General features: G+C 37.0%; 1 protein-coding gene across 1 annotated transcript in view; it reads right to left on the bottom strand.

Annotated features, from left to right (window-relative positions):
- The window catches only part of Arv1 (ACAT-related protein required for viability 1), a 494,559-nt gene that overhangs the window by 56,604 nt on the left and 412,207 nt on the right, over positions 1-25,748 (bottom strand). The window contains exons 3-4 of the mRNA XM_090376364.1: positions 9,243-9,362; positions 4,137-4,296 (exon numbers count right to left, since the gene is read on the bottom strand). Of these exons, the coding sequence (XP_090232490.1) occupies positions 4,137-4,296; positions 9,243-9,362 (280 nt within the window). The remainder of the gene's footprint in view (positions 1-4,136; positions 4,297-9,242; positions 9,363-25,748) is intronic.

Here is a 25,748-nt window from a genome sequence, read left to right as displayed (position 1 = left end):
TTAGTGTTCTTAAGTTTAATATGCAGGGCTGTGAAAATGTAAGGTAAATAGCTTCATTGCATTTATTTCTAGATTAATAAGAATAGAAATAAATTTTAGTAATCCATATTACATACTAAAAGTTTAAAAAACAACATGATACGAAGAGATCATAAGGTTTGTTCATATAAGCCAGGGGCGGGCAACCTCCGGGCCCACAGGCCAACCCTAGCCCGCACACATGCATAATCCGGCTCGTGGTCATTTTCAAAATATATTTAATGAACGGCCCACCATTTATTATATATATTTTTAATTAATGGAATTTCTGACATAAATTTAGAAAATACTCTGCACATCATCATCATCAGCCATTTTCAATCCACTGCAGGATGAAAGCCTCTCCAGCAACTTTCCAGTTCCTCCTGTTTTGAGCACTGGCCATCCATTTACTACCTACAAAATCATGAATTTCATCTATCCATCTCCGCCTTTGTCTTCCCGGATTTCTTCTAGCTCCTCTTGGGTACGATTCTGTTATTTTCTTAGTCCATCTGTCATCATGTCTACGAGCTATGTGTCCTGCCAAAGACCATTTTAGTTCTTTAGTTTTGATAAGAATGTCCTTTACTTGAGTTTGCTGCCTAATCCATGTGTTTCTCTTCTTATCTAACAGTCTGATTCCCAATATAATTCGTTCCATTCTTCGCTGTGTAGTTCTCAGCTTCTCTTCCATTCTTTTAGGGAGTGCCCAAGTTTCACTTCCATAAATCATGGTGGGGAGTATACATTGGTTCATTATTTTACGTTTCAGACAAACTGGGATATTGCTCTTCAGTATGTGACTATATTTCCTGAATGCTATCCATCCAAAATTTATTCTTCTCTTGACTCCCAGCCATTTATCATTATTACAGCTAATAACTTGTCCCAGATAAGTATATGACTCCACCTTTTCAATTTCTGCTCCTTCAATCAATATGTCCCTTTCTGTGGCATACTTGTTCATCATTACTTTTGTTTTAGCCATATTCATCTTTAGTCCAAAATCTTTACTAACTGTGCATAACTGATTAAGATTTTCATCAAATTCTTTGGGATCGTGGCTTATGACCACAATGTCATCTGCAAATCGTAAATGGTTTAGGTACTCTCCATTCACATTGACTCCTTTCTGCAACCAGTCTAATCTTCTGAAAGCTTCCTCAAGGATAGCCGTAAACAACTTCAGAGATATTGTCTGCTTGTCGAACTCCTTTCTCAATTTTAAATTTCCTACTGTCTTTGTCTAGTCTAATGTTTTGAGTTAATGCTGCTGTTATTGTTGTTATTTGGTTTTTAGGAGCATTAGCAACTAAGGCCATATTGCTCTGCGATAGTCATTCCCTGACCTTTCCACATCCTCCGTATTTGGTGGTGACGGGCTCGAACCCCGGTCTAATCAAGAAGCGTGTTCTACGCACTGTTGCTCCTTCCCACCTGGCTACGGAGGCGCCCTGTCTAGTCTAATAAAGGAGGTAGCACTCTCATATATTTTCTTCAAAATCATAATATATGGGGTATCTATGCCTTGTCTTTCCAGTGCCCGAAACATTGCCTTATGCTGTATGGAGTCAAATGCCTTTTCATAATCCACAAATGCCAGGCATAATGGTGTTTTGTATTCATTTGCTTTCTCCATTAGCTGTGATATTACGTGAAGGTGATCCATAGTTGAGAATCCTGTCCTAAAGCCAGATTGCTCTTTCGGTTGATTCTCATCAAGTATTCTTTCTAATCTGTTAATAATGATCCTTGTGAACAACTTGTAGATGTGGGATAACAAGCTAACTGGTCTATAATTTCCAATTTATCTCCTTTCTTATGCAGCAAAATTATGATTGCATTATTCCACTGCTTATGTGTCACACATTTTCGAATGCACTTTGTGAAGAGCCTTGCCAGTTTTGTGTTATGTCTCTTCCTCCCAATTTTAACAACTCTACAGTAACTTCATCTTCCCCCGGGGCTTTCTGATTCTTCATTTTCTTCAATGCATGTTCTACCTCATCAGGAAGAATATCGGGCTTGTTGTATGTGTTGCTACTCTGCAATCCATCTTCCTCACTGCTGGCATCATTCCCTCGCTCCTTGTATAATTCTCTATAGTAGTCTTCTGCTATTTATATTTATATTATAAATTATATTATTTATTATTATATTATTTATATTATAAATATAAATATAAATGCTATTTATATATATTTATAAGTACACCATTGCTATTCTTCAGTTTCAGTATCATTTGTCTTTCTGTATTACTGCTCATGGCTGCTGATTTAAATCCTTTGTTTTCCCTTAATGCTTGTTCTACTTTTCTTGTGTTAAATCTTCTTATGTCCTCTCTGAGTCTCTTTCTAATGGCTTTGCATAACTCAGTATACTCAATTTTCTCGCTGTCAGTGTTTTTCTTGCTTTTCATTTGTCGTCTTCGGTTCATCATGACAAGTGTTTCTTGACTAATTTTTTCTTCTTTGGATTTCTTTTTCTCTATAGGTTTCTTGGGCTTTATCACTTTCAGAAAGTTGTAATATTCCTCGTCGATATCTTGGTCCTGAGCAGTCTGCAGAAGCTCAAACTTGTTCTTAAGTTCCAGTACTTACTGTTTTTTCTCCTCTTCTGTTATCTCAAAGACCTTTGTATTATTTACTCGAGTCAGTTTTTTCCTTTCCTTTCCTACATCTATATCAAATGTACATCTTACCATTCTGTATCACTTCCAACCTTTACCTTATTCAAGACAGTAACATTATTCACAATATATCTTCTGTTAATGAGGATGAAGTCAATTTCATTAGTTGTTAATCCATTTGGACTCTTCCATGTCCACTTTCTGTTCACCCTTTTCTTGAAAAAAGTGTTCATTACTGACAGTCCTTGAGATTCTGCAAATTCCACAAGTCTTTCACCTCTTTCATTTCTTTCACCAATTCCAAAATTTCTTATAGTTTTCCTTTCTGCGCTGTTTTGTCTTTTTCCAACCTTAGCATTGAATTTCCCCATAATAATAGTGTAGTGGGTTTTCTGCTCATCTAGAAGACTCAATTTCGGTGTACATTTCTTCAACCTCTTCATCATCATGGCTCGATGTTGGTGCATAAATCATTATAACCTTTAGCTTGTACCTCTTAGAAATCTTGAGTATTAGTCTTGATACCCTTGGTGATGTGCTTTTGAATTCCAAAATGTTGTTTTTAAAATCTTTATGGACCGGAAACCCAACTCCACCTTCACTCCTTTCACTGTTTCCATTGGTGTACAGCAGATTTCCACTTGATAAACTTATAAGTGATTAATTTCTTCTTCTTGTTTCAGCCAAACTGATGATATTCCAATTCACATTTTCTAATTCCTTTTCCAGATCTAATATCCTGTCTTCACCGATGAGTGATCTTATGTTATAAAAACGGCCAAGTTCAGTTTCCGTGCATGGCAGCCTGGTCATACCCAGAGATTCTTAGCACCCTCTGCTTCCACTCTGATCCTCTCACTGCCAAAAGAGTGGGGGGGAGTGAAAGCTTCTGGGGACTGAGGGCCATTTGTACAACAAATTCGTAAGACATTTAAGGGCCTCTGCACATTGTACGACAAATATTGATCCAGATATCGATTCACTGATAAAAATAAACAGTACAAATCTTTCATTAAATATCATAAAAATAAAATATTGCAATTTTTGTTACTTTAATTGTATTTGTATTTTGTTACTATAATTGTCTTTTTATAATTTTATCTAGAATTTGTACTTTGTTTTTCTTATTAATAAAATTAAGTAATAATAAATAATATAAAACTGTTTATTACAATTTTTTCATTATACAACATTTTTATAATCCTAAAAATCAAGAAAAGCTAAAAAAAAAATTGGCCCACGTGTACCACACAGACATTTTTATTTGGCCCAACATTTATAAAGTTATCCCATCCCTGATATAAGCAATTTAATATTTTAAGACACAAAAATCAACTTATTCATACAGAATTTGGAGAGCTAAAATACATTAGAACTGTTTCAATGACAGCAAATTAAAGTAACCTTATCTGAAGAGCACTTATAAATAAAATGCTTATAAAAAAGTTTTATACTGGTATTGTTTTTTAAAAACTATATTACTCACCTATAAAGGCTTTGAGACACATGACATAGAAATTCCACTCTAACTCAAGATAAATAATTTCTTCTGGCTTTGTTGATGAGGTCCAAATAACACCACGATTGTATACCCATTTCTTATAGGCATCACAAAGCAAAAAAATCACTGCAAGTTTCCATGCTGGCTAAAATAATTTGAAGAGTTAACGAAAATACAATACATAATTTTTCTGTTTGTTTGTTAACGGTATTAAAAAAAGGAACAAGTCTTTCTTTTATTACACATAGTAGTAACCAAAACTGCAATGTATAACACAGTTACTTATTCAATGAGATGGATAAGTAAAGTTAATTTTATATTTTACTCTTATTAACCTTCTGTTGCTTACATAATGTTTCAGAGACTTTACCATTTTTTTCTGTTATATCTCTGAATTTCGGAATGATATTATCAACTCCAATGTATCTTTTCCTACTAATTATATATAAATTGCAATGAATATTTTCTGCTTTTTTGTTTCAATTTAGTAATGATTACAAGAGGTTAGTTGTTTCACCTGTTAGTTTAGTCTGAGTCAATTATATTCCATATGATTGCTGTCAATATTTTCTTGCAATTGCTAGAATGTAATGAAGGCTAATACGTGAATATTCCCTGATTAGTGGGGGATGAATAAGAGGAGAAAGCTTGCACAATGGTCTATCTATAATTGGCCCATTGTGCCCACTGTACAAAAATAGTTTACTGCATCTTTGTAGGATGAAAAATTTAGCAAGTAACAGAAATAAAGATTCAGTGGAAGAATGGAATGAGTGCAAAAAAAAACGAGAAATTAAGTGATGGTTGTTGGAGTAAATTTTGTAAATCATAATAAAATATATACAATTTAAACAAGGTGCCAAAAATAACATTTTCTGATTAAAAAAACAAGAGTCAAATAGATGTCATGCAAGCAAGTTGGTTCTAATTTGTAATGTGAGCAATCAGAGTTATGTTAAATGTGAGCAATTGGAATCAGTTATTATCTGACAATTAATAAACGCAACAAATTTCTGTAGAACAAAACTACAGGGAGATTAAAACTTTCTAAAAAAAAAAATAAAATAGGAAAACTGTAAAATATAAATTTATTACTATTACTTTACTAATAATTAGGGCTTAAAAAAAATCATGTGAGAAATGAATAGTAGTAGTAGTGGGTGATGCAAGAAAGCAAGTATATGAGCTTATGCAGCATCAGCCAAAAAAAAAAAAAAAAAAATCACACCATTCCCTCCAAATGCCTGTCCAGTTTCTTATTAAATTTATTTAACCTATCAACTTCCACAACGACAGATGGAAGTTTGTTCCAGCAATTAACCACCCGCTGGCTAAAGGCAAATTTCCGCATATCTATTCTACATCTGTCTTTTCTTAATTTGAATTTATGCCCCCTTAGGTTCGTAATCTGAACAAGTGAAAGGATCCCATCAGAATTCAGCATGCTCAACTCATTCAAGGCCTTATACACCTCAATCGGATCACTGCGCAGGTGCCTAGTCTCCAGCCACTGCGATTTGCAGAACTTAAGCCTCTCTTGGTAAGAGGATCCCTTCATTCCCCTCACCAATCTTGTTGCTGTTCTCTGTACATGCTCAAGCAAATCTACATCCTTCCTAAAATGAGGCCTCCAGACCTGTACACAGTACTCAAGGCGTGGCCTGACCATTGCCTTATACAGAAGGACAATTACCTGCTAGCAAAATTGCTATATATCATTGATGAAACCCCATGACCTGCCCTGGCAGCCTGTCTCCATTGCTCAGAAAACTTCATATCTGACTGCACAATTACTCCCAGGTCTTTTTCATTTTCTACCACCTTAAGTGTAGTACCACACAGTTGGTACATCTCTCTGGGGGTTACTTCCACCCATATGCAGTACTTTGCATTTGTCAAGGTTAAACTTCAGTTGCCACTTCTTAGCCCATCTGCCCAAATTATCTAGATCCTGTTGCAGTAGCACACTGCCATTACTGTCATTAACAACTCTGCCAACCTTTGTATCATCTGCAAACTTCGACACTAAGCATGATATACCTTCATCAATATCATTGATAAATATACAAAACAACAGAGGACCCAACACCGAACCCTGTGGGACTCCACTAATAACATTAGTCCATGAAGAGCAGCACCCATTAATTACCACCCTCTGTCTTCTCCCACTCAACCATCCTTTTATCCATTGTAGCAACTTACATTTAATACCATTCTGCTCCAATTTGTACAATAGTCTTCCATGCACAACAGTGTCAAAAGCTTTCCTGAAATCCAAATATATGATATCAAAATTATTTTTTGCATCCAGTTCCTTTGTAACCACATCATAATATTCTATCAAATTTGTCAGACAAGACTTTCCCTTAACAAACCCATGCTGTGTCTGAATTATTGCTGCAGTCTTGTCTAGATGATTCTGCAATGCATCTTTAACCAGTGACTCCATTATTTTACCCGGAACAGAAGTTAAACTAACTGGTCTGTAATTATACGTGTCACTTCAATCTCCCTTTGTGAATTGGGGATACATTTGCACATCTCCAGTCCGTGGGGACTTCCCCTGAGTCCAGTGAATATAACACTAATTATTAACAGTACTAACCTACTAATTATTAACAGAATATAACACTAATTATTAATAGTAACCCATGTACTTTTTCTTACAGAATCTCAGTTATTGGTTGATCCAACTACAGCTCATCTCAGTTACCCAAATTATTCACGGTACAATTCCTTTTGCCTTAAAGGTGGTACTTGTGTATATGTTATGTCTGTTCTGATATTCCTTGTTGAGACTTGGTAATTTAGAAACTACCTTTTTCAATCTTCTCTGGCTTAAAATATTTCTATTTAATTGTGTGAAATTCATCTGTTGTTTCTACCCTTCTCCCAACTCCACTAATCACTTGGATCTCTTTGACTTCCTCTCTTTGCAACTTGACTTTCTCCAGTCCAATTTTTCTAACAGTGAGGTAATTTTCCTTGGTGATTTTAATGTTCACAACTCCAACTGCCTTCCGTTTTCTAGTCAAACCACCCAGCTGGTCAAGATGCTGAGACTTTTCAATTACTAATGACCTTACACAGATTGTTCATTCACCTACAAGAATACTTGACAATTCTTCCTAAAATGAAGGCTCCAGACCTGAATGCAGTAATCAAGATGTGGCCTAACCATTGCCTTATATAATAGGATAGTCACCTCCTTATTCTTGTTAGCAAAAGTTCCTATATATTGTTGAAAAAACCCATTGAGTGGTCCTGATAGTCTGTGTCCACTGCTCAGAGAACTTCACACTAACTGCAAAATTATATCCAAGTGTTTTTCATTTTCTACTACCCTAGTTTTACACTTTGATGTGGTATTGGTCTTTTCATTATCCGTGAGGTGTATCTAATGTACCTAACTCATGTGTACCTAAGTATTGTTGCTAATTGAGTTTTTCTGGTGCTAGGATAACAATATCATTATACACAGAACAATGGTTTGAAAATCACTCAAAATATAGGTGGCATCCTCCATAAAATGGGTACATAAAATCCTGTACCCATAAAATTGCCGGGATTTGAATCCAATTGAAAACTTGGTTGAATGTCAAAGTGGTTTTTTGTACAACAACTACTTTCAACCACTTGGCACCAATTCATATATGCCTTTTATCACATTATGTTGGGTCATGTATATGATTATAGGCTGATCTGCATGTTCTGCGAGCTAAAAAACCCACAATAACTCATGTAATGGGAATGGTACAGGGAGTTAGAACTCTGCTTCCTCTGCCTGGGTTCAGCTAATTTGAGCCTTGACTAAAGAGGCCGTTTAAGAATCTCTCTGTTCTCTGTCAGAATCTTATCTCAAACATTTCCAAATTAATGACAAAAGGTGAATTCACCATGCTGCCATTGAGGATTCAATAAAGACCCTGTTGGATCATTTGAAAAGATACATCTGAGAGAGATGAATGGATGTTCTTATAAGAGTAAAAGAGCATCCATTCTTATAAGAATGGATGTTTATTCAATGCTAAGAAAGACAGCAAATATAATTTTTTAAACAAAGAAGGATCAGTTTATTGTCAAAAAGTTTTCTGTAGTTATACAAAATTAAAGTAGCACAGTATCTCCCTGGAGAGGGCGAATAAGATCCTTTAAACTATAGGTCAATTATACAATCATAACTGCAATAGATAGAATACAGATGCATTGCAAAAGACTTGAATCCTTTACAAAATTTATTGAGTAAACTAAATGAGGTACAAAAACCAAAATTAAAATTCTGGTTTTTGGATTAAGAGGATGACTAAAAAAAGTTTTTTCTAACATCAAAGAGTTGAATGTGAGCTCCATGAGTTACCTTGACTACACCAAAATGATAGGTTAACTCATTTGACACTTTAAAGTCTCTGTAGCAATGGATTTCATCTTGAAGAACCCCATTTTTGAGTTCCTATAATATTTTGGCAAAATAGGAAATCCAAGGAAACAGTTCTGGTTAAGTTTTTTTAATAAAAAAAGTAAACCTTGTTGGACAATGATTTTTTTTTTAGTGTTCAATTCTTTTGTAATAATCCCATATTCAAATTTCATTGTGTAACAAAAATCAACTACATGAGATTACAGAACAGAAAAAAACTAACACTGATCTGAAATTAATCAAACATATATAAGCATAGAAGAGTCTAAATGCTTAATTATGAAAATTAAAAAGAAACATTAAAAAGAAATAACTTAGCCTTAAAATGGGACTGATGATACACTAGTTAAAATGAACACATATTTTGAAGAAGATGTTTAAAAAGTGCATGCTCCATTTATTTGTAAACACTTTATCTCATAATTAGGGAATAAGTCAATAAAGATAGATTTTTTTTTTTTTTTAAATACACAAAGTTAGAAAGATATGGATGGGTATTGAAATAACATTTATTAATGATACTGGTGGTTGTGCAAGGGAAGTATCTAACCACATTTTTAATTAAGATTCTATAACTTTTTAGATAATCTTTTCTTCAAAAACAAAAAAATATACTGAATAGATGGAGAATTTGGCCAAGAAATAATTATTTGAAATATGCTAAACTTACTTACCAGAAATCTGGTGTTAAATAGTACATGTCTATAGACTTCTGTTCTTTGTAATATAGCATCAATTACAATAATTGATGTTTCAGTTTCGACATATTTATCAACTGGTTTATTGCATTTATCCTGCAAATATATTAACTATAATTAACTTTTTAATGATATTTAGCAGAATTTGCAGAACAAATCATGAAGTATTTTAAAGTAAATTAACCCAAGATATAAAATCAAAAATACAGGAGATTAAAAAAATAAAAAATCTGATTTAAAACAAAGTTACTGGAGAGAATTTAAATGCAGAAATACAAAAAAAAAAATTTTTAAACCAACAATTAAAGCAGGATCTGGAAATTTGTTTCATTCTAATGCACAGTGCAAAATTCCTTCAAAAACATCTGATTTCAGAATTAAATACAGGAACTCCCTGACTTACGTACGGGTTGCATTCCGAGGAATGCTACGTAAGTTGGAATTTCCCCCATGCTTGTGCAGCACTCATAACTGTGCTCGCTGAATTAATTGAATCAAAAAATAAATGTTCAATGAACATGTAAATAGAATTATTTATTGTATTTACTCAACTTTTTATCTCATGTGCAGGAAAAATTACAAAAGCATGCAATTTAAAAAATTATAAAATTGCAAAAAAAGAGAGGAGACAGGCATAACGACAGCAAGTTTTACCTCTAGAGCACTGTTGTCAGAATCGACGTCTTCAGCTGATAAGTACAGGGCTCAATCTTACGAAAGAACATATTAACAGATGACCGGACGGTGGCTTTTTCTTTTGATCGTAGATTTCTTTGTAGCAAGCAAGCATATCATTCATCCCTCTGTTAACTTTTAAGAATCGTTCGCTGTCAGGATCCATCTTCTCAAACCTCGCTATTGCTGATGCAATTGCATCGTGAAATTGCAATTTCACGAAATGCCATTGCCATGTCTCTGGTGATGAAGCATCTTGGCTCCTCATTTGGTTCATCTTGAGTTTCTTCAGCATTTTCTTCTTTCACTATTGCTGCCTGCAAGTCAATAAGTTCTTCGTTTGATAATTCCTTCTCTTCTTCTTCTATTAACTCCTCCACATCTTTGGCTTTTTTGTTTTGTTTTTTTGGTTTTTAGGAGCATTAGCAACTAAGGCCATATTGCTCCGGGATATGTGGTGGTCATTCCCTGACCTTTCCGCATCTTCCGTATTTGGTGGTGATGGGCTTGAACCCCGGTCTAATCAAGAAGCATGTGATACACACTACTGCTCCTTCCCACCTGGCTACGGAGACGCACATCTTTGGCATCAACCTCCAACTGAAGTAGCTCTGCAACCTTTACAATCTTATCTGTAACCTCTTCATATGATTCATCTTTTTCAAATTGTTTGAAGCCTTTAACGTGCCTTGTGCATATTTTCTTCCATGTGCCATTTAAACAACTTTTAATTTATGCCGAAGCCTTAAGATGGGGTGGTAAATATCGTAAGATTTCCAAAAGTCTCTTAATGTAAAATTTTTCTCATCATCTACTGCAGACAATGTCTGAGCAAATGTTATGCATAAATAGTATGCTTTTAAATTCGAAATAACACCCATCCATAGGCTGGATGAGTGAAGTCGTGTTTGGAGGTAGAAATATGACTCTCACGTTCGAATTGAAATCATCTAGATGCATAGGATTGTCCAGGAGAATTATCTAATAGAAGCAAAATCTGGAAAGAAACGTCATTGGCTTTACAATATTTTTCAACCTCGAGAATGAATGAGCATTTTAGCATTAGCAGAGGCATTTGATGCAAGAAAGCAAGCTTATGTAGCATCAGCCAAAAAAAAAAAAAAAAAACCACTTCCACTTCACCCCTCTGTTCGTTCAAAATGCCTGTCCAGCTGAGCCTTAAACTTATTTAGGCTATCAACCTCCACCACAAGGGATGGAAGTCTGTTCCACCAACCAACCACCCGCTGGCTAAAGGCAAATTTCCGCACGTCTATCCTACATCTGTCTTTCCTCAATTTGAATTGATGCCCTCTCAGGTGATTTTTCTGAGCTAGAGGAAGAATCCCATCAGCATTGAGCATGCTTAAACCATTCAAGGCTTTATACACCTCTATCAGATCACCTCGCTGGTGCCTAGTCTCCAGACAATGTAATTTGCAAAACTTAAGCCTTTCTTCGTAAGAGCACCCCTTTGTTCCATTCACTAATCTTGTTGCCCTTCTCTGTACTCGTTCCAGCAGCTCTACATCCTTCTTGAAATGAGGCCTCCAGACCTGTATACAGTACTCTAGGTGTGGCCTGACCATCGCCTTATACAATGGAATAATCACCTCCTTATCCCTGCTGGAAAAATTCCTGTATATCATTGACAATACTCCATGAGCTACTCTTGCAGCCCGTCTGCACTGCTCAGAGAACTTCATATCTGCCTGCACAACCACCCCCAAGTCCCTTTCATTCTCTACCACTGTCAGTGTAGTACCACAGAGTTGATGCGTTGCTCTGGGGTTGCTGTTTCCCATGTGTAGTACTTTACATTTGTCAATGTTAAACTTCATTTGCCACCTCTCAGCCCATCTGCTCAACCTTTCCAGATCCTGTTGCAGCAGCATAGTGTCAGTAGTGTCCTTGACAACCCTGCCAACCTTTGTATCGTCTGCAAACTTGGACATTAAGCTTGATATATACCATCATCAATATCATTTATAAATACAGAAAACAATAATGGACCCAACACTGAGCCCTGAGGGACTCCACTAATAACATCAGTCCACGATGAGCAGTGTCCATTGATTACCACTCTCTGTCTTCTTCCCCTCAACCACCCCTTTATCCATAGCAGCAATTTGCCTCCAATGTCACACTGCTCTAATTTGTGTAGCAGTCTTTCATGTGCAACAGTATCAAAAGCCTTTCTAAGATCCAAGTATATAATATCAAAGTTATTCCCTGCATCCAGTTCTTTTGTGACTGCATCATAGTATCCAATCAAGTTGGTCAGGCAAGACTTCCCCTTAACAAAACCATGCTGTGTCTGAGCTATAACTGAAGTCTTGTCTAAATGATCCTGCAGTGCTTCTTTAACCAGTGCCTCCATTAATTTTCCTGGAACAGAAGTTAAGCTCACAGGTCTATAATTACTTGTGTCAGCCTTTGATCCTCCTTTGTGAATTGGGGTCACATTTGCACATTTCCAGTCTATGGGTACCTCCCCTGAGTCCAAGGAAGCTCTCATAATTATGGCTAAGGGTTTGCTTACTTCCTTTGCTGCCTCCTTTAATATAACTGGATAGATCCCATCCACCCCGGGTGCCTTTCTTGTGTTTATCTTCAACAGTTTCTCCTCCACTTTACTCCCAGTTATTTCAAGATTCTGTAGCTTACTGCTAGAGTTGAATACACCTCTGGCATTCCCCTCACTGAATACTCCTCATGTGTGAATGTCGATGCAAAATATTCATTTAGTTTGTTAGCTACCTGAGCAGGATCATCAACACTTGACCCATCAATATCAAGTGGACCAATCTGATTCATCCCCTTCCTTCTAGAGTTTACATAAGTAAAGAACTCTTTGCTGTTTTTCTTTGCATCCCTTGCCAAGGATTTCTCGTAATCTGCCTTCGCCTGCCTAACCTCCTTTGTAACTTGGTTGCATATCAACTTGTATCTATCATAGGCTTCTGTGTCATGTGTTAATTTGTATGTATCCCATGCATTTTTCTTCTCTGCCATATGCCTCATTAGTTCATCTGACATCCATTTTGGCCTAAACCTTGAACAATATTTCTTAGTTGGTATGTAAAGCCTAGTAGCTTCCAAGATAAGTTCTTTGAATGCTTCCCATTTTGAATTTGCTGTTGGTAACATCATCAGTTGGTCCCACTGTATAGAATTTAAATACTGTCTCAGTCCATCGTAGTCGCCTTTACGAAAGCAATAACCCTTCCCTTTACCCCTAATGGTAGTGACCTCTTTGAGTAAATCCCACTTCAGCACACTGTGATCACTGCCACCTAGTGGTTCATTTATCTGCAGATTCTTAATGCATGAAGAATCACTGCTGATGATCAAATCAAGAGTATTACTCCCTTTAGTTGCCTCCCGAACATGCTGATGTAGAAAACAATCATCCAATAAATCCACAAAAGCCCTGCTAGTGTGTGAGTAACCAGCCCCCAAATTCCAGTCAATATCTGGGAAATTAAAATCTCCCATTATAAGACACCCTGATTTACTGGCCCACTCTATTTCCCTGTACAGTTCCTTATTATACTCATCAGAGTCATTAGGCCTATAGCACACTCCTACTCTCAATTTTGATCTCCCAATGTTTATGTCACACCAAACTGACTCCACACTGCACTGTCCAGCGATGTCGACTGGCTTCACTTCCTTGGTTTTTATGTGTTTCTTAACTAATAGCATAACACCTCCCCCCTTCCTATCCTGTCTATCCTTTCTGTAGACGTTGTACTCCCCAAATTGCAGTTCCGCATCCCTTATATCTGTATGACACCACGTCTCTGATATCCCAACAATATCTGCCTTCGATGTTTTGAGCAATACCTCAAATTCATCAAATTTATTTACTAAACTCCTAGCATTGGTGTACACGCAAGTATACCTGCACCTGTTTCTATTCTTAGCTACCCTAACACAACCCATGTGTTTACTTGTACCGCAATGGCTCCCAGCAGTCTCTGAAATACCATGCATCTTGTTTTTCAGGCTTCTGCTCATTCTAATAGAAGCAGTGCAAGAATCTCTTTCACCTCTGCCAGTGGCTACTGTGAATCTATTGGTCTTTGTCTCCGCCCAAGCTAGCAGTTTTCCGACCCACCTAACACTGCCTCAATAGCATCAGCAAATATTCTTGCACCCTTTCTATTTAAGTGTATCCCATCCCTGTAGAAGCAATCTCTCCTGTTAACAAGTACAGTCCAGGCTGAAAAAAATTCTACCCCTTGAGCCTTGCACAATCTTTCCAGGGCCGACTTGATCGACAAGGCTCTCATCATATACTCCCTCCTATCGTGTCTGGGCAGAATTGCAGACACTTTCAAATTCAACCCTAATTCTCGGCTTTTGTTCAACAGTGACCTGTACTTGTTAAGTAATTCTGCCGGTCTCCTACTCTTAATATTATTAGTGCCAACGTGTACAACTATATCACCTTTTGTGCCCTTAAAAGATGATATTCGCTCTACAACGTCATCAACCTTTGCCCCTGGCAGACATACCCTGGTCCTGTTCCACCTATCTTTTTTACAAAGCATGTTCCCCGTTTCCCTGACAATAGAGTCACCAACAACTACTAGTTCCTTCGGGACCAGCGCATTCTGCCTTGGGGGTTGTCTCTGTGTCACGCGATGCCCAAGTGCAAGCTCTGGCGTTGATGTGGGCAGCTGAGAGCTTGATGGGCCCCTCAATTTAGTTTCTTCGAGGGCATCCACCCTGTCCTTCAAGCTCTCATATAGGCCCATAAGAATGCCGAGTTGTTGCCTGATATCGATACACTCCTTGCATCGCGCACACACAAAGACATCCCCCTTGGCAGTATAATGTCCCGTACCCGATTGCTCTGCAAACATCAAGCAAACAGTGCATTTTATAAGGCTGTGAGTCAGAGGACAACTGCCCCCCTCAGTTCTGCTCTGAGCCACAGCACTTCCATTAGCTTGAGCCTTTTGCTTTGCTGCTCTGGTCTGAGTCATGATTCTATTAATTTATTAATTAATTATGTTATGTTATTAATTATATTACGTTTGTAATCTAAGTCATTATATGTATTTATTTAAACGTACAATTTAACTGCTAACGAAGTTCAACTAACGCTATCTAGTACGGTATATAACCTACGGTATATCTAGTACGGTATCACAATGGCAGGAAAGTTACTAACGGTAGCGGTAGTTACGAACACGTGGAAACCCTTACCGATACTTTTACAAGGCCGAGTAAAGAATAAATACACCAAATTAATCAAAAAATCACAAAAAATTACACAATATTTAAACCATCCTCATAGAGAGATATTTTTATCCAAGCTCTCTGGTTCACTCAGATATGCACAGGTAGGGTGACTTTATTGATGCCCTTAAATGCATGAGGATTTCCAGAATGGTACACAAGCAGTGGCTTTAATCTGTAAATTCCTGCTGGCAAGAGCGTGACCTTTGATGCCTTGAAACCTGCCACTGTATTTTCCTCTTTGGCAATGTATGTTCGATCCTGCATTTTTTTCCAATACAGAGCAATCTCATCAACGTTAAAAATTTTCTGCATTGAATAGTCGCCTTCATCAATAATTTTTTCCAACACATCACAAAATTTCTCTGCAGCTGCAGAATCAGCACTGGCAACTTTACTATATACTTTAACATTGTGGAAACCAGCATGATGCTTGAACCTATTAAACCACCCGTTGTTGGCATGAACTTGATTTGGGGTTCACCATACTTATCCTTAATATCTTTATAAATACTTCTTGCTTTTGCTTGAATAGTCATTAGACTCAGGGGCACTCGCTTCTGAATCTGATTTTCCATCCATATTATTAATAGCTGTTCCATCTTCGATATAGCACCTGAACGCTGTTTGTGCTCACTGTTGATCTAAGTACGTTGATCCTTTGACATGTTCTTTTATAGATGCACTGTCCCTTAAAATAGTATTCACTGTTGACGCAGCAAGACCTAATTCCGTGCAATAGATGAACTTTGTCCTGCTTCGTACTTCTTAATTAATCATCTTAATTTCTAAATGAATCTTGTCTCTTTTCTTAGCACTGCCAGCACTTGAATTTTCCGTTGGTCCCTTTCCCTTCATCATTGTAATATGCAAGTAGGATTGAAGAAAAGTTTCTGAAAATTTGATTTTTATATAATTGAAGATTTCAGTGAAGGGGGAACACATTTCACTATAACAGTGTAAAAACCCACACAATTGCAGTTATTATCGCAAATGCAACAAGATTGAGTTTACTACCCATTTATAATTAGATGCATTAACAGAAAAGCCCAATAAACTGGAAAGTGCAAACTGTTTTTTGGTCGTGACCTCCAGAAACATGCTTTAGAAAAATATCACAAAGGCATTCAAAATTGATTCTTATAATGGGAACATAAAAAAAAACAAAAAAAAAAAACGTGTTATTGGGTTCACATTATGATATTTTCATGATACCTCCATTTATTCTTATGGGATGCAAAATTCGTTTCCCCGATTTTTTTTTTAAGTTTGCACTGGCCAGCAAAAACTTATGTAAAGTCGAATTTCCATAAGTCGGGGAGTTCCTGTATATGAATTAAAAATAAAATCATTATTTGACAGTGAGTACAGAACAGCAGCGTACTGTTTAAAAAATATATATAAAAGAAAGGAAATTGATAAATGTATCATTTAGTTCAGGAGTTTCAAATGTTTGGCCTGGAAAAGACAAATAAATTATCTCTGCAACTCATAAGTTGGTATGAATTTTTCCTCATTCAGGCAAAAATCATTAAAGGATGATGAGAAAACAGCATGAAACCTTGGCTGTAGATAACTGTTAAATTTTATTTTATTTCTTTGTATTGATTTCATCCTTATATGAAAACCATTACAAAGAAATAAAATAAAATTAGCATTAGCAGAGGCATATGATGCAAGAGAACAAGCTCAATATAACATCAGGCAAAAAAAAAAAAAAACCCTTCCCATTTCACCAATCCATTCACTCCAAATGTTTGTTTAGTTCTGCCTTGAACTTATATAAGTTGTTGATGGCCACTACAACATATGGAAGTTTATTACAACTATCAGCCATCCACTGGCTAAAGGCAAATTTCTGCACATTTATTCTACAATTGTCTTTTTTCAATTTCAATTTATGTCTCCTCAGGTGAGTAATCTGAGCAAGAGGAAGAAACCCATTAGCGCTGAGCTTGCCCAAAACATTCAAGATCTCATACACCTCAATTAGATCACCTCATAGGTGCCTAGTCTCCAGATGTTGCAATTTGCAGAACTTAAGCCTTTCTTGGTAACACCAACCCTTTGTGCCACTCACCAATCTCTCTGCCCTACTCTGTACTCGTTCCAACAGCTCTACATCCTTCCTAAAATGAGGCCTCCAGACCTGTATTCAGTACACAAGGTGTGGACTAAACATTGCCTTATACAAGGGGACAATAACCTCCTTATCCCTGCTAGCAAAATTCCTGTATATGTCACCTCTTGCCGTCTGTCAGCACTGCTCAGAAAACTTCATATCTAACTGCACAATTACTCCAGGTCCTTTTCATTCTCCACTACCCTGAGTGTAGTACCACCCACTTAGTACGTTACTTTTGGGTTACTGCCACCCATATGCAGTACTTTACATTTGTCAATGTTACACTTCAATTGTCACCTGCTCAACTTTTCCAGATCCTGTTGCAGTAGTATACTATCATTACTGTCATTAACAATCTTTCCAACCTTCATATCGTCAGCAGGTTGAGAAGTCCACGTCTTCACACCCACAGTCTCCAAATTGATCATAATGACATCCATACAAAGATGATCATAATGACATCCATACAAAGATGTTCATAATGACATCCATACAAAGATGTTCATAATGACATCCATACAAAGATGTTCATAATGACATCCATACAAAGATGATCATAACGACATCTTGTTTTGAAAATTTTTGGCAAACTGACTACTTTAGTCATAGTGTAGACATCATAGGTTATTTTATTGTGTATTCATGTCTCTACAAGAGTGTGTTCACTAACTGATTTGTACATTGTGCAGACTGAAAACCTCAGAATAACTCATGGGGAACCCCATTTATTTCCTGGAAACTGGCAACTACAGCCCCAAATGAGAAGGCCTTTTTCAGCAAGTGGCAAAACTGCTATACCATCAGAAAGGATAGCAACATTATGCTATCTAATATGAATACAGCGGATCCCCACATTACGATTGGTTCACTTTATGATCAACTCACTTTACAATGGACTCTCTGTTCACTATACAATATGATGTAGGCACCAGTTACTGTGATCCTGTTTTCGAATTGCATTTAAATTCTATTAAAGCGATTCTGATAAGAAAAATAGGAGGAATATTATTCACAGGCTATAAAAGTAAAGATATAAAGCATTTTATGATGGACTTCCTCTCAGCCAATAGTGGCTTTTGTAAATGTGTTGGCTGTATGTTTTGAATCTTTTAGTTGAAGTGATTTTTTGTGTTTGGGGTTTAATCAATATATGTTTTAGTCAATTTTTTTAAACTGATATGTACAATTTCCATTATAAAAAAGACCATTTAGAGAGATAAATAGATTAGTTATATAGTTATAAAATTTCATCTTTCGAAGCCTTGGAATGAAATACCAAAAAACAATGTGTTATTAGGTTCACATTACGATATTTTTACGATACGATGGTGACTCTGGAATGGATTAATATTGTAAAGCAGGGGTCCACTGTACATGAATCCAGTGACTTACAGGGAAAAATGTACACTCGCGATTCCAAAATATTAAATCCAGTTCTACAAACTTCATTTATTTTTATTTCTGGATACTTGACTTATGGTGGACAAGAAAATGAGCATAGTTTTCATTAAGTCAATGTTCAAAGCCCAGTGGAACATTTGCCTATTGTAATATCTTCTATTTAATCTGATTTATGCCACAATATTTGTTGAGACAAATCTTTTGAGTCTCCTTTCCTTTTAGAAGAAATCAATTAGTTAAATTATTTATCAGTGCACAAGAGAGAGAAATAATATCTTTATATTTTTAGATGAGAATCTAAATTTATATTTAGTTTCTCATAAGTTTATATTTAGACTTATATTATATAATAGTTTAGATTATATTTTCTCATCTAAATTTATATTTAGTTTCTCATCCCACTCAGTAAAGTTCTATTTTTTCCTTTCTCTCTCTCTTTTTTTTTTTTTTTTTTTTTTATTGATGTGAAAACATCTTTGGCAGCACCTACTAAATTTTGGACTGAGGTAAAACTGATTTGTCACGAAAATGTGAAATGGAAATGACATAAATGACACTAACTCAGTCACTAATATTGATTCCGTAGAGTAAGTAAGTAATTGAGGTGTATAAGGCCATTCAAGGCCTGATTGAGGTGTATAAAGCCATTCAAGGCCTTATACACCTCAATCAGATTATCTCGCAGGTGCCTAGTTTCCAGCTGCTACAATTTGCAGAACTTAAGCCTCTCTTGGTAAGAGGATCCCTTCATTCCCCTCACCAATCTTGTTGCCCTTCTCTGTACATGCTCAACCAAATCTACATCCTTCCTAAAATGAGGCCTCCAGACTTGTATGCAGTACTCAAGGTGCGGCCTGACCATTGCCTTATACAGAGGGACAATCACCTCCTTTTCCCTGCTAGCAAAATTCCTGTATATCATTAACAAAATCCCATGACCTGCTCTTGCATGACCAGCTCTTGTTAAGACCTGTTGGCGGACTTGACTGCCGATCAGTTATAACTTGCATTTCGTGTGTTTACCTGGAAAATAATGTTACACAACAGGTGAAACATGTACGAATAGTTTTCTAAATTTTCTTATCTTCTCTTCCTTCTTTATGCTTTCACCGCCCCCTTATTTTTATTAAACGCCCCCCAAATGCATCCAAGGCTACTACTCCCCACCCCCCTTGATTGTTCCACTGCCCCCTATGGGGGGTATCATCCACTTTGGGAAACAGTGATTTAAATCAAACAACACCTCATTGAAGGCAAGCACTGTGAATTGCAGTTGACTAAAAAATCAAATTGAAGAGCATTAATTTTTTTCTTTTTTTTTTTAATGGGGCCTCTTATTCACCCAAGCAGCTGCTAATGGGTGACTCCATCCAAGGCATCTGGAGTGAATAGCGCTATTCACTCCACAAACACAGACCGCAAATTAAAGAGAGGGTATTAAAAAATACAGTGTGTGCTATGGTGAACTAGTAGTAATAGTATTTGCCATATAGTGCAAGGAAGCCATAGGCTTTTGCTGCACTGGCAAAAAAAAAAAAATAATAATAATAATAAATAAATAAACCAAATAGATAAGAAAACACAAATTATATGCTTTCCTCCTCACATGGATAAGTATCCAGTTGACTCTTGAATTTATTGAAACTGTCAACCTCAACTACCTGCGAGGGCAACTTGTTCCAGCTATCAATGACTCACTGGCTAAAAGAAAACTTCCTACAATCTAATCTAAACCTCAAGCCCTGTAATCTTAATTTATGACCCTTAGTTCTGGAATTGTTTAGAACAGTGAGAATTTCACCTTCATTCATTTTACTAATCCCTCTCAGAGCCTTATAAACCTTAATCAGGTCACCTCTGAGACCTGGTTGTCAAGCTCTGTAGTCCACATAACCAGAGTTGTTCCTCACATGGTCATCCTTCTGCCAATCTCACCATTCGAGTTGCCCGTCTTTGGACCCTTTCAAGAAGCTCAATGTATTTTTTCAGATGGGGGACTCCATACTTGAACAAAGTACTTGTCCAACTGTGATATAGTTGGGAACAAATGTATACAGAATTATTCCTGTTTGCATAGGGTATCAAACCACAGAACTTTTCCAAATAGTAGGTGAGTGATTGTATTCACTGTGCTGTCAAGGAGGCAATGTTTATCTGCAAATGGAAAAATAAGATTTTTCAAATTATGAATAGTAAAAGTTTAAACAAAAATATAAAACATAATCAGATAAATATAAAAATCACACAGGCATTCATTAGACTTACTGTCTTTGTACAGTGCCCTTTTGTGGTAATGCTTTATTTAACATTGTTCTAATGGACTGACTTCCCTACAAAACTGACCTCTTCAAATATTAAGAATATATTTAAAAAAAAAAGAAGATTGATTTAGGGATGGTACAGAATACAACTGGGGTGCAAATTTTAAGTCTCGCCTAGGGCACATGAAATCCTTGCACCGGCTCTGGCCTTCAAGAACCACTTCTTGATGGCTGTAATGATGGCACTGTCATCAGTGAAGTGAAGTGTTTCCTCATGAAGGACATCTGTCATAGGGTTAAAAAGATGAGCTGATGGTGCAAAGTCAGGATTGTACTGGAAGTGGGAGAACAGTCCACTCAAATTCTACAATGGTCTCTCTCTGGTCAGGCATCATCACATCAAAGGAGAAACCTTGCCTCTGTAGCTTCACCCTTACAATTCATGTCCACATTGCAAACAAAATTATTATGTGTTCTCCTACCAGGAAATCCACAAGACTAACCACTCCATTGTCTCAAAACATGGAATACATGATTTTTCAATTGGATGGCTGAGCTTTAAATTTGTCCACTTTCTATTTTTTTTTTTTTTTTTTTTTTTTAAATCAGTTAATCCCTGTCTTGCCAACCCATAGATGTCTGCTTTGACTCTAGTTCACAGTGATGTACCCAGGTCTCATCTTCAGTGGAGGTGATACCAAGAAAATCACTTCCCATTGACCCATACTGATCCAGAAGATAGAGACAAGCATGTACTCTATGCTCCTTGTGATCTGGTTTGATTTGATTTGATTTGATTTTTTATGGCGCATTGGCAGCTAAGGCCATAATGCGCCAAGTCAAATTTTAAAATGCTATTAAATATTTTGGTAGCCAAGGCTACCACGTCAACCATTTGTGTTAAAAAGGTATAATAGTAAAAGCATAAAACTTAGAGCTTTGTATAAAAATTAACAAATTGTAAAAAATTAAAGACGTCAGACGTATTGTGTCTGTCACCTATAATCTGACTGAGTGTACGGGGGCTCACATCTGGTGAGTATGGGCTTGGCACACCCAGGGTCCTGAGCTGGATATCATCATTCTTCTCTTTCTTGGTGATTCCTTCCTACTTCTAATTCTCTCTCTCTCTCTCTCTCTCTCTCTCTCTCTCTCTCTCTCTCTCTCTCTCTCTCTCTCTCTCTCTCTCTCTCTCTCTCTCTCTCTCTCTCTCTCTCTCTCTCTCTCTCTCTCTCTCAGGGTTACTCGGGAACTTTTTTTTTTTTTCCTGGTGCAGCATAAGCCTCAGGCTTCCTTGCATTATATGGATATCAATAATAATAATAATAATAATAAATGGCTCAGTCAAATTATTAAAAGCGGTAAAATACAAGCGTCGGGCTTCTATAAAAAACAGGACACCTTGTGATCTGGCATTAGCATTCATCGAGCCAAACTGGCACACAATTTCCTATATAGGTCTTAGTGTGTCATTCGTCAAAAATCAGTTTATTCTTTCCTCATTTAATTTCCATCATACGAAGAAAGGCTTAAGTTTTGCAAATTACAGTGTCTGGAGACTAGGCACCAGCGAGGTGATCTGATAGAGGTGTATAAAGCCTTGAATGGTTTGAGCATGCTCAATGCTGATGGGATTCTTCCACTTACTCAGAATAATCACCTGAGAGGGCATAAATTCAAATTGAGGAAAGACAGATGTAGGATAGACGTGCGGAAATTTGCCTTTAGCCAGCGGGTGGTTGGTTGGTGGAACAGACTGCCATCCCTTGTGGTGGAGGTTGATAGCCTAAATAAGTTTAAAGCTCAGCTGGACAGGTATTTTGAACGAACAGAGGGGTGAAGTGGAAGTGGGTTTTTTTTTTTTTTTTTTTTTTTGGCTGATGCTGCATAAGCTTGCTTTCTTGCATCAAATGCCTCTACTAATGCTAATGCTAATGAATCATTCACGTAGAGTTAGGATGGCTTTGGCATGTCATTCGAACTACTACCACCATCACTAATATGCCTAACCTGCTTTCTAACTGTGCTCACACTGATGTCATATCCCCATAAACATTCTTCAAATATCAATGTTCTCTGCATTCAAGAACTCAATAACACATTCTGCTTCATATGCACATCAATGTTGCCCACAATTTTTGGACTACCACAGCTCTGCTACCTGGCATTCTGCAGTGTTGAAACTTGCATGTACTGGCAGTAACATTTAAATTTTTACCAATCCAATACATTTTGTATGCAACTTCATGAGTGGAAAAAGAAATATGAAGGTTTCAGATTGGATCTCATACATATAACTGTGACACATTTTCTCAGGAGAATTACAGCCGTAATCATTTTTGTGCTGTTAAAAAAAAGAAATCCAAATCCTTGTGGCATAAATCGTTTTAATTAGTATCTTATTTTACAAATTAAGTTTTATATAATTATAATTTGCAAATTAACTAATTTATTTAATAATCTATTAATTTATTTTGTATATTAATACATATTGGGTGGCGCTGGTGGCACCAGCTGTATGCTAGCTAAATTAGTGCGCTCTTAAAAATTAATAAATAAAGAAGGTTTTCGGGAGTGTTACTCAAAAAGAAGTTATATTTTAGATAAAATAAGTGTGGGTGAGTGATAGGTTAAGATTTGAGACCTAAACGTGGTTTTATTTTTCGGACTGAACTTTTTAAAATGGTTATCATTGTTATGTTCGGACATAGGAAATTTCAAGGTCATTAAATTTTTAAGGAACTATAATCAGTCACTGGGAATTCTTAGTAGAATAGTTGTGCTACATGATAGCTTTGATGTAGAAGTTTTCAGGATACCAAATTGTATTTAAAAATACTCACGTTTTGCTGAGTTATACATTATTGGTATTTTCAAGGTCACGGTAATTTCACCGAGTCAGCCATTTGGATGTTCCAGGAGATAAAACTACAGCAGTGCCACCTGCTTGGTCAGTGATGACTAGAAATTCGGCATAAATTGCGTAAAATTATGACATCACGAGGCAGCTTCATCACTGAATAAGAGCTACTCCATTTATATGGCTGCGGCAGGTTTAGTAGTTTAATTTGTTAATTTGTTAAACTACTAAAGCACCGAAAGATATATGCTCCCAGAAGGGCCTTCCATGGCGAAAAGGTTTCAGTGGAGACGTCAGACGAAACCAGTTTCAAAAGGTCCACACACGACCTTTTCAACTAAATTGTGATCCAAGAAAGCAACGGGAAACTACTTGGATTATCCTTCCCTTGAAAACTTCAATGATAGCAAGCAAAATAAACCACGGCCCCGAGTCTCGGCGTCCCTTGAATGGGGCAGGGGTGCTAAGAATCTCCGAGCTTGCGTCGAAGAATTTTCTGAAACTAGCTACATGGAACGTTAGAAGCCTACTACAACCAGGAAAACTAGCCAATGCTTTACAAGAAATGCAACGCATTAACATCAACATACTTGGGTTAAGTGAAACCAAATGGCCTGGAACAAAGAAGTTTATATCAAACGACCACCACGTCTTCTGTTCCGGAGGAGAAGAGAACACCAAGCAGACGTACGGCGTCGCTTTCGTTGTCCACAAACAACTGGCCAACAAAGTCACCAGTTTCACCCCAATATCGGAACGAATCGCACTACTACAGCTAGCAGGCAACAAGATCAACCTGAATGTGCTCCAGGTCTACGCACCAACAGCGGACAAAGACGATCAAGAAATTGAATTGTTCTACGACAAGCTAAGCAACACTTTAAAGTCGCTGAAGAAGCACGACATGACGGTCATCCTCGGTGACTTTAATGCCAAAATCGGTCAAGGAAAGCTACAAAACATAGTCGGAGAACATGGCTTGGGGACACGGAATGAACGAGGCGACAAACTCGTCCAGTTCTGCCAAGAAGAAAAATTTAGCATTGCCAACACTTGGTTCAAACTACCACCTCGACGACTATATACCTGGACCTCACCACAAGACTCTGACAACAATATCGTCAGGAATCAAATTGACTACATCTTAATCAACATCAGATATAAGTCAAGTGTCCTCAATGCAAAAACTTACCCCGGAGCTGACATATCATCAGACCATAACCCAGTAACAGCAACACTACGTCTCAAATTACGAGCAGTCAAACGCACAAGCACAACAAAAAGAATCGACCTGGAGAAACTGAAGAACACCGCCAACAGACGACAAGTACAGCTTCATCTCAACACTACAATCCGATCGATCGAAGCAGTAACAACAGACGTGCAAGCATTCGGGCGTTCACTCAAACAGTGCATCAATGAAACAGCAGAAACCCTGCTAGGACATCAGGCGTCGAAAAAGAAACAACGGTGGATGACCCAGCACATACTAGACCTAATGGATGAACGGAGAATATTCAAAAACAACAACAACCGGGAAAAATACAAAGAAATACAACAAAAGATCAAACAGGAAATACGGAAGGCGAAGGAAAAATGGATGGAAGATCAGTGTGCAGAAATCGAAGACCTAATCAAGAAAAATGACAACTATAACCTGCACAAGAAGCTTAAAGAAGCTGGAAACATCTACAAACCGGCTCCTATCCCAAGTTTATATACGGACAACAATCAACCTATACTAAGCAAACAAGCCAAACTCGACACCTGGAAGAGCTATATATACAATCTGTTCGGCACCAACAGAAAACCGGCAGAAACGCAACAACAAACACAGGAAGACAATCTCCACATATTAACATCTGAAGTGGAACATGCCATCCGAATAACAAAGCCAGGCAAGGCCT

Source organism: Mastigoproctus giganteus, chromosome 6 (genome assembly GCF_048544385.1).
Source record: "Mastigoproctus giganteus isolate SK-2022 chromosome 6, ASM4854438v1, whole genome shotgun sequence".
Classification (NCBI taxonomy): Eukaryota; Metazoa; Arthropoda; class Arachnida; order Uropygi; family Thelyphonidae; genus Mastigoproctus; species Mastigoproctus giganteus.
The sequence above is the reverse complement of the archived record's forward strand: the minus strand, read 5'-3'. Positions and strand labels throughout refer to the sequence as shown.